Source organism: Leptidea sinapis, chromosome 43 (genome assembly GCF_905404315.1).
Source record: "Leptidea sinapis chromosome 43, ilLepSina1.1, whole genome shotgun sequence".
NCBI classification, from domain to species: Eukaryota; Metazoa; Arthropoda; class Insecta; order Lepidoptera; family Pieridae; genus Leptidea; species Leptidea sinapis.
This window is the reverse complement of record NC_066307.1, coordinates 5,993,494-6,007,043: the sequence shown is the minus strand read 5'-3', so window position 1 is coordinate 6,007,043 and position 13,550 is coordinate 5,993,494. Positions and strand designations below refer to the sequence as shown.

Below are 13,550 nucleotides of genomic sequence, written 5' to 3'. Positions count from 1 at the left end.
CTCCAGCTATTATTAGTAGAGTATGAAGGTTCAATTGTAAATTACTTCAATCACTGATAGTTTTAACTCGACTATAGCTTTAAGGTAATCCGCATAAAGTAGGAAAATTACTTAACCTAGGGATTAAGTAATATATAAAATAAACATTAATGGGACGAGAAACGATCCCTGAGGGACGCCGAATATGATGAGATTTGTTGTGAGCTAAATCCGTTTAAATCCTCCAATTACCTACTATTGAATATATAAGACATATAAACTTCGTCCAACGTAAGAGGCATCTATGTATAGTTCGATGTGTATATATCTCATAGCTATGATTGACTCTCTAAAAAGCCTTTATCAGTCCCTTGGACCTTAGCGTAATGGGGCAACGCTGCCGACATTAATACAATTTTTGTGCTGCATAAGAAGGCTAACCGAGCTATTTATAATCTAGGTGCTAAAGAATCATTTAGAGCTTGATATACAGAAATAAAGGTCTTGGCAGTTCCATCTCAATATATTCTTGATAATGTAATGTTTGGCCATAAATGAATTTGCTAGAAACTGTCATAACCATAATGTTAACACGAGGAACAGATAAAAAATTATAATGCCTACGACTCGGTTAAGTCGAGTCTTTTGTGAGGCGATGTTACGAAATTCAAAAGAACTGTTAAAAAGTTTTGTGTGTTAGAATTAACAGAATAATGAATAACAGAATTGACTTTCTTAATAATCCCACAGATTGCGAATGGAGCGACCATTCGCGGGCTATTAATTAGTAAGTTTTACGATATTGTAACGATATAACCTTATAACAATATTTATTATGAAAAAAAGGAAGCCCGCTGAGTTTCTTTTTCACTTTCAATAATTGATATCATATCCCTTTTTTGAACAAAATATTTGATTTTGAATTATTGGTTTTTTATATCTTTTATGAATGAATTATGAATTTTTATTCTATTATCGTTAATAAGATACCAGCAAGTGTGTGTGGTTTGACGAATCTTCTGAAGTTATAAGTCTAGTTTGTTTTTTAACTAAAACAATAAATGGATTATAATTATTGTAATCTCCGATGATCATCTTACGAATTTTATAGAAAACGAGCGTTACTAATAAATCATAAAATACTAAGATATAAAACATTTTATGAATACTATATTGCCATATTATAAAGGTTTCTTATTTTTCTTACTCATTTGTACTTTGAAACTCAACTGTGAGCTTCTGTAACACGAAAAGGCAATTAGCGACGAAATATTGTATGGAGAATATGCCATAAAAACTTTTTTAACTCGGGTTTTACGAAAATATTAGGGTACTTGAAATGTTTATTAAAGGGTTTTTTTTTTTTTTAATATTAAGCAAGTTTGGAATTGAAGATTATCTCATGTACTATTCCTGTTCCGGTTCCTGTTTTCGCTCCCGTTTCCAACATATTATATGAATCTTATTTCGAGGAATATTTCTATGTCAAACTAAACCTACTATTGGTATAGTTATAGTTCATCGACGTGAATTTCAACTTTGCACAAATCCCGCGGGACCCATGATTTTTTTCGGGATAAATCTATGTCCTTTCTCACGCTGTAGTCTATCGCTGTACCAAATTTCATCAAAATCTGTTCAGTAGCTCCAGCGTAAAAGCGTAACAAACAAACTTACATTCAAATTTATAATATTAGCAGGGATTACACTGAGGAAATTAATGCGGACTGAAGAGACATGAATAATATATCAAAAATAAAGAAGAATCGGGCATCTCAAAATTAAAAAATACGAAAGAAAGTGGATTAGTTTAAATTCTTCTCATTCAACCCTAATTCATGTGCTCAAAATGCTTTAGTATACTTGAAGATTTAATAAATTCTTCCTTTTATGTAATTCTTTGATATAGTATTCTTCTTCTTACGATCCAATCTTTTTAATAGCTAAATCATAGCTTATAGTTCCTAAAAATAAATGGTTATTAAATTTGGGAGCATAGTAATATTGGAATCAAATTATCAAGTTTGAAATATAATTCAATCTAAAAAGGTCATTATTTGCAATTCTATTGCAAAATTTGAGACACGATAAAAAGTTATGTTACACCGAAGAGTAGGGATTAATACTTTCGGCAAAACAAAAGCTTGGGAAAGATGTGAGATAGATGCCATTCAGTATACTGTCTGAAATTGCCCTGGCAGAAATCAACCATTTACAAGCCTAGCGAAACTCTCTAAGAAAAATGTGATTCACTCGATTGTATGAAACGTGCAGTCATTGATAGATTGACAGGTGAAGGCTATAATCTTGTATAAAACGGAGATTGCCGAAATCGACTACGTATTAAGCAAATGTTCGCTTTCAAACTTAGCCTGATTATACTTTGAAGCCCATCGCCATACTGTAATTACAATTACTATTTCAAACTTATGTCAAATGACTGCACGTTTCATTCTAAACTTAATTTAAATTTTTACCAAGATATTCCCGCCACCTATTACGTAGTATTTAGATCCTCTTTGTCATTTACATTCACTCATTCAGTTAGTCAAGTCGCGTCGAAAATGACGTGTAATTTTGAACACGCAAAATCAGAGTTAAAGCAAGTCTCAAAATATCTTCTCATCTTCATCTGCCATTACTGAAATAAATGTATCTGGTTGGATCATAAGCTGTTATATAGTAATCGACATTGATCCTAAATAGAAAATGGAACATAAAATACCAAAATATTTTGAAAAAAATCAAATAAAATTTGTTTGCACCGTGAGTCTAGGGAATTACATGAGCGTTACTGGTCGTTGACTAGAATGGTGAAATAACAAATACAAAGCTATTTAATAAAAGGATATATTTCTGAAACCTTAATTAAACAGTACAATGACATGTGACACGAGAAGATATCTTTGCTTTTAATACACACCACACACAAAGGGAGGCCTTTATTTTGTAGTGCTTATTAAACACAATTACTACTTATTAAACTTTCAAAACCCAGTCTAAGATTATGAACATTAATACTTTCTTACTACATTAAAAATAAAAACATAGTAAAACACACAACGAAGATATTTTACCAGTGAGAGGCTCCTTTACACAGAATGCCGGCTATATGGGTACCACAACGGCGCCAATTTCTGCCGTGAAGTAGTAATGTGTAAATATTATGTGTTTCGGTTTGAAGGGCGCCGTACATAGTAAAAAATTACTGAGCAAATGAGACTTAACATCTTATGTCTTAAGATGACGAGCGCAATTGTACTACGGCACTGCATTGTAATGGGCAGGGCGTATCAATTACGTTTACGTTTTACGTTACAAAACTCTGCCTACGTGTCTATTAGGCAGAGTTTTCCTTCAGTTATGTTTTGACCGCGCTTTGAATACAACGCCACGCAATGACAAATAATTTAGTAAAAAACTAAGTTTCTAAAACGGTGTTGCTAAGGAAAACGTCTTGATAGATTAACGGGCTTCTGATACTAAAAGAAGTGATCCATATAATAAATAGCCTAAACACATGATCGCGAGGTCTGGTAGCGGACTATATTCAATGGTATGTCCCCATGTTCCATGTTCATCGCACAAGATTATTATTTTTATCGTCCGGACCGTACCGGGTAAGACGCCAGACCAAATGGTGCGTGGCGCCCACTGGACCGTCCGATGGTCTGGTCGTACCAAATCCGACCATGTGCTAAGGCTATAAGGGTACCTTATCCCTGGTAGAGGTAGTTAAGAAACAATCAAATTCGTTTTATTGGTTGTGTAATGAAATAAATCAAAGTTCCTTTGGATTTTCCGTGTCAATGATTTTCTTTAATCGATAAGTATATTATTACGGTAGTACTAAGGAATATTCCATAGCCTATTCTATTTTCAATTTGTGCCCCAATAAATCACAACACTGCCATGACGACTCAATAATAATATCAATAAATGTATGAAATGAATGTTTTAGGACGTTAAATTTATTCCAAATTTATTACTTGCTACAAGAATATGAAATATGATTTCTTAAATACTCCTTAACGGCCGTTTTCAATACCATATATATCCTTAGTTTAACTCACTAGAGGTAGACAAATCTATCCTTTTACGCTTACTTACATTTCAATAACTTATCGAAAGATAAAATTGGACTATAACTATATTGGACATAACTATGGAAAGACGCTGATAGCAATATATCCGTAACTAAAGATGCGTTATTGAAAACGGCCGTAAATCTATTACATAAAGATAGATAGCCTAAAAAACCTAACCTAACGCACGTCATTTATTTACACTATGTACATAATATTATATAGTTTATACAATGTATTTCAATAATGATCTATTGATGTAATCCACTTAATAACAATATGACTATATATATACATAAATATTATAATACATGTGTACTCTCAACTTCCTTATATTCATATTATAAACACTAAACAAGCTCGTTGAAAACAAAATTCGACTTTTCACTTCACTTATTAAGTTCACTCTCACTATTCATAGAGCGGTTGTGAGTTTGTCCCTTTCATTTGCGTCGTCCTTGGCCATGTGATGCGATAGAGAAATTGGCTGCCTTCCTTTCCGGTCTCGAGAACCTTTCAATAAAAAAAAGGTATGAATTTCATGAGATTGTCTGATAAAGACATTGTGAAAGACCCTTCTCAAGGTTTCAAATCTGTCGAAATTGCTTCATAATATATTCATCAATCCTTTACAATTCATAAAACTTAATTTGTATTATGTTTCTCTTAGGTCCAGATAGACTATGAGAGCTGTGAAAACGTTGAAAATAAAATTGAGTTTAGAGTTAATATCTATTTTGAGCAATGCACGCACGCTAATACAAAGTGTGTGTGTGCGTGTAAAACGTAACTTGTCACGCACTCTAAAATATTAAACCTGGCCTGTTTTATCGGTTGTCTAACAGCAAGAGACTCTATCTAGACGCATAAATTATCTAAGAGATCCAGTGGGAGGCTCCTTTGCACAGGATGCCGGCTCGATTATGGATACCACAACGGCGTGCGATCTATTTCTGCCGTGAAGCAGTAATGTGCAAGAATTACTGTGTTTCGGTCTGTAGGGCGCCGTAGCTAGTGAAATTACTGGGCAAAAGATTTTTGACAACTTATGTCTCAAGGAGACGAGCGCAGTTTACTGCCGTTCAGAAGTTTTGGGTTTTTCAAGAATCCTGAGCGGCACTGCATTGTAATGGGTAGAGCATTAGGTATCAATTACCATCAGCTGAACGTCCTGCTTGTTGCATTGTATACACATAATATAAAGTTGAACAGTTTTTTATTCGTCCAAATGAGTTTTTCTCCGGAACGGAGTCAGTTTTAATATGCCTTTTTTAATAAGTTCATATTTTTACGCCTTATAGCAAGTGTTTCTCAACGTGGAGCCCACAACCCACAGTTAGGCAATTTGATAGTTAAAAAAAAGGCAAACTCCAAAATTCCTTATACCGTTCCCATCTTCATATTAAGCTGAATGTTGATCGGTTGACTAGATATTTCAACACAATGCGAAGACTTGAGATTTAATGTAAGTAAATTGGAACCAAATATAAATCTCTGTGCAGCAAGCATCATGCGCAAGAATCGCACTAAATGAATATAGAAAAAAAAAATATTAAAATCATTTTGAATTTCAGTTTTTCATCAGTTGTTTTTATAACAATATTATAGTGATTTCTTCCTAAAACTTATCAGTTTTATTTCTTAGGGGAATAAAACAATTTTTAAAAGGTTAAAAATTATGTATAAATATAATAATATACTGACACACTTTTTAAACAAATTATCTTGCCCCAAATTAGGAATATAGCCTGTGTTATGGGTTGCAAGACAACGATATATTTAATACAATATACTTACTTAAACATACATAAATACATATAAACATCCATGATTCGGAAACAAACATCCATATTCATCATATAAATGCTTGCACCTACCGGGATTCGAACCCGGGACCTCTAGCTTAGTAGGTAGGATCGCTAATCACTCAGCAATACAGGTTATATATGTATGGGGGGGCATAAAAATTTTAGAAATGTTAAGGTGGGGCAAGGCCTAAAAAAGGTTGTGAAACACTGCGTGAGCTTATACGGTATTTTTACTCCATATACAAGAAATATGAAATATTTATTCCTTGCCACACACCTAAAAATACAATCTAAATACTTACTCATAATGGTCCGCTAACTTAAAAGAGCCGCTAAGGAGTGTTTTTTCTCATTCTGACTTAGGTTGAATAAGGGGGTTAATATATATTCCTAATCCTAACTTAAAAAAATATGCTATGTCGCAAAAGAAAAGGCCGATGCTCAGCTTGTGCTGTAAACCAATACTAGCTGCATACACTGACTAATTAGTTCGTAATACAAGACTGAAACTGACCGATCTCTACACATAAATATGTTGTAGAAAAATTACTGGAGTATTTCTGTACATACTTGATTTTAATTGCTTAACCAGCAAAAACTTTCAATGAAAAATTAATTACGTTATCTTTTATATAAAATTCTCGTGTCACAATGTTCGTTCCCGTACTCCTCCGAAACGGTTTGACCGATTCTCATGAAATTTTGTGAGCATATTGAGTAGGTCTGAGAATCGGCCAACATCTATTTTCATACCCCTAAATGTTAAGGGTGGTCCACACGATTTTTTTTTTACTTTTTTTTAACATTTTTTTTTAAATTTGTTTGATTATGAGTCAGCGTTAAAAAATACATACAACTTCAAATTTTCACCCATCTACGATCAACAGTTACTTTTGTATCGCGATTTTAATATCGGCAATACAACGTTTGCTGGGTCAGCTAGTAATAATATAAAAAAAACAATTATAATAAAATTAATTGCAGTTCGTGTTGAAGTTTATTTAACAAACATCTCTATAAATCGCAAATAAAGTAAAATAGTTTTGTATTTGATAATTACGAGACTAAAATGAAATACTTTAAAATATATGTAGTTCAAATGCTTGCTTATTTATACTAGTTGACCGGACAGACGTTGTTCTGTGCAAAATAAAAAAAATACTGTTTTTTTTCTGTATTTGTCAATAATACTTCATAACACCAAGAATAATTTGTAAATTATGATCCCTGTCAATGACGTATTGAACATCATTGCTCCCTGTTGTTAACTGTAATGAAGTTGTTTCACAGCAGAACTGTCAAACCGTGCGTCAATAAATTCTCTCATAGAAAATATGTCCATACAAAACAAATAATGAAATTAAAAATAATTATGGGTCCCAAATCGAAATAAAAACTATTCTATCTCTCAAGTTGGACTAAACTACACTCCATGAAGTAATCCCCATTAAAATCTGTTCATTAGTTTAGGAGTCCATCGCGGACAAACAACGCGTCACGTAATTTATATATACTAAGATTATTATTCAATTGTTACATAATATGAAAATTAATATTATTTAATAAAAACAACGTTTCACGTGATATGTGAAATGTTATTTCACATGGTCAAGCCAGTCCGAAGAGAATGAAAAACCAGCGTACGGCCTGTCGTTTGTGAAGTGATTACCGTCACCTATATTTTCCTGCAGCACCAGAGGAATCACAGGAGCGTTGCCATCCTTTTATAAAAATGAATGCGCTTCTTTTTAAGGAATCCATGTACTATCGTACAGAATATAGGACAAAGAAGCTATAGTTTGATATTACGTGGACGAAAATTCCTTGAAAATTGTACTTCTTATCAGTTACGCATGTTTCAATCCTTTACTTTACTCTTCTTTTCTTCGAGAAGTGAGTTCGTAAACCAGAACTCATCCTTGAATTTAATTATATATTTAATTTTATTATTTATTTAATTATTTTATTATATTTTACTATATATTAAATTCAACAAATTAATTAAAATGAACAATACAATATTTTTTGTGTATTGAAGAAATACGATTCCACCCTCAGGAATCAAGTCAGGAATTGCCGGACCACTGCCCACCTTTATCCGATTGGTAAATAACTGACTATTTTGACAATTAAAGCCCCCCCCCCCCCCCCCCCCCCCCCGTGGCGTTACAAGAGAGTATGGGCTACGGTGATCACTTACTATCAGATGACATTTGTCCTCCTCTTACATTAAAAAAAGTGTGTGTGTACTTATGTATGCACGCAAGAACTTATACATCTTTGGCCAAACAAAGCAAAAATCCTAAAATTATTTACTCCTCGTGCTATTCTACGTTTGTAGAAAGAACAATATTGTAAAAATCTTGCAACGATGCTTTGACAATGCATTATTAAATAACGAATACTGCTGTACGTTCTTAAAATAACGAATGTCGCAAACGTCACGCCCTTGTCCTTTTGTGTTACAGTGATGCGCGCGCATCTTAAAATTTCACTCTCATCATTTTTTCATAACACGTCTAAAGAAGTATAACTTCAAAAATATATGATTCTCAATCGAATGTAATCAAGTCATTGTTCATTATATTTGCCCTGTGCTTCCCCGGGGCGTAAAAAGAATAGGGTAGTCTCAGGCCCATGGGTGTCGTAAGAGGCGACTACGGGCTTATTGAGAGTGGGAGAGTCACGCTACCGTCTTTTGACGTCAGCACAATCGGGCCAGACTCGTCCGGGTTACTTACCACACTCGCACAGAATACCGGCGTGAAGTAGCAGCCTAGTGCCGCTATGTTTCGCATAGGTTAGTGTCGAGGACCGGAGGCCAACGCTCTTGTGATTCCTCTGGTGTTGCAAGAGAATGTGGGCGGCGGTGATCACTTAACACCAGGTGACCCGTACGCTCGTTTGTCCTCCTATTCCATAAAAAAAATGTATCACCTGTGTAACGGGCCGCGCGACGACTACGGCGGATGTTGTGGAGTGCGGGCCACTTCCTAACGCTGTGCTTTGTGAGCCGCTGCTAAACACAATCCTCACCCTGCCCATCCAGCTCTACAACAAAATCATTATATTATTTATACACATCAACAAACGCATATTATTGACGTCAATTATCATTACGTAAACGATGTATTAGTTATTTATGCAACTGTTGTGTAATAAGGGGTATTAAAACGCTAATGTGGGTTTATCACACGAGGTGATAATTATATCTCTAGTAATAAGCCTCGTGTGATAATAGTATCACATGAGAGTTTTAATACCTAATTATCAACTGTTGCATACAAGACTTTATCTAAACCCATAATATGAATCCTCTAAAAGAATCTGAATCAGTTAGGTTACTGCTAACATTAAAACACCCAATGTCCTAATAACCATTACATCATCCAAACGAGTGTTGTAATGTTGGACTGAATTTCATTACAACACTCGTTTGGATTAATGCTTTTACGACAGGATCCCACAAAATTTACAACACAGATGTGTAGCGAAATTCAAAAGAATAGAAAAAACGTTTTTGAGGTAATAAAGGTTACTGTAACACAAATGACTTTTCTAATGATACCACAGATGGGGAGTCAAGCAACCGCCCTCAGGCTATTTAATAGTAAATTTTCATGCACGATATTATAATGTGAGAAAATTTTATTTAAAAAAAGTAGACAGAGTTTTGGCACCCTTTCTTCTTAGGTCTGTGACATACATTTTCAAATGGGTCTTAGTTTTTGACATTTAATAAGTAATTCCTATTTTCTTTATTCACTACAATATATATATTATATACTAGCTGACCTGACAGACGGTGTTCCACCAATAGAACATAATAAGGATTACTATCGTATTTGTGCAAACGGCTTTTACATTACCGCTTTATAATTGCCCATTTTGAAAATATTGAAGTGGATAGGTATAGTATGTTATACTTAAGAAATATACATATGCCATCGTAGACTTTTCTGTAGACCTATATAATACAATTCCACTATGCATAATTTTGTTACATTGCAAAGGTTTTAGACACTGTATTCGTGCAAAGCTCCGAGACGGCTTATTTTATTCCGACATCTCCAAAAGATTTCGTTAATATATACAAAAAGGTATAAAAAATTTAACAAATTATATACTTAAACCTTCCTCGAGAACCACGTCATCCATTGGTGAAACAGCGGGAATATAGGTGCAGTAGTTTTTGAGTTTATCGCGAACAGAGATATTATATATGTCGTACTCAAGAACGTCGAGCCAAAAAGCAAGAGCGAGGATGATTCGGTATTCGTCGTAGCCAGCAGGCAGTCAGGGAAGAAGTATCGAGCGAGGTGGTTGTATCGCACTTGCATGCCGGGAATGGGATGCTTTGCACCGTATATATTCATTTTTACGTAAATTGCCTACATGTTGGGCGCCCGAGTGAATTTGTCAGACGAATGTCTTGTCATTCAGGAACAATTTTATTTTTTCTTGATTTACCGTGTACTTATGTCTTATTCTGTAATGTATGTACAAAATTACATAATGATTGGTTGAGTAGTTTAGGCATGAAAACTTAACAAACAAACAGACTAACAAACTCATATAGGACTGCACATATCATTTGTATGATACCATTCTAGTATGTCATGAAATTAAGAAATAATATTGTATTATATGTGTGTCAAAACTATGACTTAGTATGTCCAACATACAATAAAAAATAAATAAACTAGTTGCATTTGGAGGAAGGCCTTTGTCCAGCAGTGGACGTCTTCCGGCTGATGATGAAGAATAAGAGTACAATACACACATTCTAAACTCGTTCCGAAATCAATAAACATTTGATCTATTAGCAGCCAGCCGTGGTAGCGCCTCAGACCATTAAACTGTATTGAAATGAAATTATCCGAAGTAACAATATTTTAGAGAGAGATATATTTGTCCTCTTGAGATTTCAAATTCGCAGGTGTTACATTGTGTCATAATCACTCATTTATAAAATACAATTCCATTTTATAAAAGTATCTCAAAAGACAACAACTTGATCTATGAGCTAATTAAGAAAGCTATTAAAATGCGGCAAAGTTTATGTAACTCCTGTAGTATTTTAGGAGGAAATAGTCAGTGATTAGGGCTAGCTCATTTATGTTAATCTTCGAGCTCAGATAATATTATAATATTGACACACTGTAACACAAATTATCTTGCCCCAAACTAGGCATAGCCTGTACTATGGGTACAAGACAACGATATATTTAGTACAATATACATAAATACATATAAACATCCAACAACCGGGATTCGAACCCGGGACCCGGGACCTCTAGCTCAGTAGGCAGGGTCACTAACCACTAGGCTATAGGGGTCGTCATGTGATGACTGTGATGCTATACTATAAATTGAATAATAATTACATATTTTTTTATATGTATCATTCTCTTATTTTAGAAATTACGGGGGGGTGACTCATTTTACCACTTTGGTAGAGTCTCGCGCAAACTATTCAGTTTAGAATAAAATGAAATTAGAAACCTCAAGATCATTTTTGAAGACCTATCCATAAATACCCACACGTTCGGGATTGATGAAAAAAAAAAATTGAGTTTCAGTTCTGAGTATGGGGAGGGGAACCCCCAAAATTACTTGTTTTTTTTTTTCTATTTTTGTGTGAAAATCTTTATAGATGTTTGTTTCCGAGTCATGGATGTTTATATGTATTTATGTATGTTTAAGTAAGTATATTGTATTAAATACATCGTTGTCTTTTACCTATAGTACAGGCTATGCCTAGTTTGGGGCAAGATAATTTGTGTAAAAGTGTGTCAATATTATGTTATATTAGCATAGAAATAGATAGAAAATAGAGTATAGAATATAGAAAATAGAATAGATAAATAATAAAATGTAATATTTAGTATTTTAGTGCATATTATGTTCTACAAATTAAACATCTCGAAAGTCACGCAATCTAGCCGTTCACAGGCCTCTGGGTCCCGCCAATTCAAAAAGTTCTGCCTTGCATGCTGTCAAACCTAGTTAATTTATTCCATCATGTAGTTGGTTTTTCGGTACAAAAAATCGTGTACAATAATGTACTCTCATGAAGAGTATGAGTATTTAAAAAATGTATTTTATTGAATAAGGAATATTGATTCAATACACCCATATACTCAAAACGGCAAACAAACCGCTGATAAATTGTAGATTTTATTCAAATTCAAATTGAAGTATTTTTATTCAAATAGGATGTGACATCACTTATTGAAAGTCAAAAACTACCACCCATTTCAAAATGAATGCCTCAGACCTGTGAAGAACGGGCGCAATAAAATTAGCGGGCTTTTTTTCATCGAAAAAATATGTTTACAAAGTAATATAGTACAATTAAACTTATTATTTAATAGCCTGAGGGCGGTCACTCCATTCATAATCTGTGGGGTCATTAAGAAAGTCATTTATGTTATAGTAACCTTTACCACAGAAACGTTTTTTAACAATTCTTTAGAATAACGTAATACTTTTGTTTTGAACATTTTCTGGGATCTTGTTGTAAATGCATATACCTACATCGCCCCACAAAAGACTAGTAGTAGGCATTATAAGTTTATGTCTGTTCCTGGTGTTAACATTAGGGTATGTTTCAGTAATAATGGGTAATAGAATCTACTTAGTATAAGTTATAGAGATTTAGCTAATCCTGAAAAAAAAAAAGCATCTGTATGAAAAAACATTAAATACTAAAAAAAATATCATTATTTATTTTTTAAAACTTTAAACTGCAGAACAAAATTTTATATTTTATATAAAAATTTATTCAAATTCTGCTACAGTTTCATTTATATAGCAAATTAATAATTCGTCACTGTCTGGTGTTGGAAAACAGTTCTTTGAAGTGTAAACTTCTTTAGTGGCGTTGAGCACTTCTCCTGGGATGTGTATAAAATGTTAAACTCTCTTCAGGACACGTGACCTGATCAAAAATTCGTAAGACATATAAACGTTTTAATGTAAAATAATTGTAATAATTCTGAAGTTTTCAATTATTTATGTAATATAAATTGTCATTTTTGTGTACGATAGCGCAATAAATGAATATTGTGCGCTGTAGTCTGTTCGTCCAATTGTGATTACTATTTAAATGAAAGTGCTTTTTCATGTAGAAGATTTCTATGCAATTCAAGTGATCCGAATACCGATACACCTTTGTAATCGAACACGTAAAGTATCTTAATATATTATCATTATTTATATCTGTACAGTGTCGTGCATTGGTTTTCTAGCGAGGTAAGTACTGTATCTATAATCTAACTAGTCGTAGAACCGCGCTCTAGTCTGACAGTACTGGGCTTTGAAATCTACATACTGGAGTTGTTTGTGTTTCGCATGTAGTTTCTGTACCATATGTCATTCGAGGAACAAGTATACCTTAAACTGCTTTCTTATTTATCTCAATAACCTAAGCATGCGTGTTTATTTCACAAAAGTTATTTGTTATTAAAATCCTAAACTGAGATAACACATATTTTCATTTTTACCGCCATCTAGCGGTAAACACCCATAATGCATTCTAGCATAAACACCCATTTGCATTTACTCTCAAACCTTAAATTTCATGCATTTATTCATATTTAAACCTTTAATTATTATTGAAAACTCTAAATAAAGTAATATTTTTTTAAATGTTTGTGGCTTCGTAAAAGAACAA

The 13,550-nt window shown here is 33.5% G+C and overlaps 1 protein-coding gene across 1 annotated transcript in view; it reads right to left on the bottom strand.

Moving 5' to 3' along the window:
- Window positions 1–3,512: 3,512 nt before the first annotated feature.
- LOC126977018 (cholecystokinin receptor-like) overlaps window positions 3,513–13,550 on the bottom strand; it is a 101,548-nt gene continuing 91,510 nt past the window's right edge. Inside the window, exons 11-12 of the mRNA XM_050825670.1 lie at window positions 8,810–8,923; window positions 3,513–4,577 (exon numbers count right to left, since the gene is read on the bottom strand). Of these exons, the coding sequence (XP_050681627.1) occupies window positions 8,892–8,923 (32 nt within the window). The 3' untranslated portion in view covers window positions 3,513–4,577; window positions 8,810–8,891. The remainder of the gene's footprint in view (window positions 4,578–8,809; window positions 8,924–13,550) is intronic.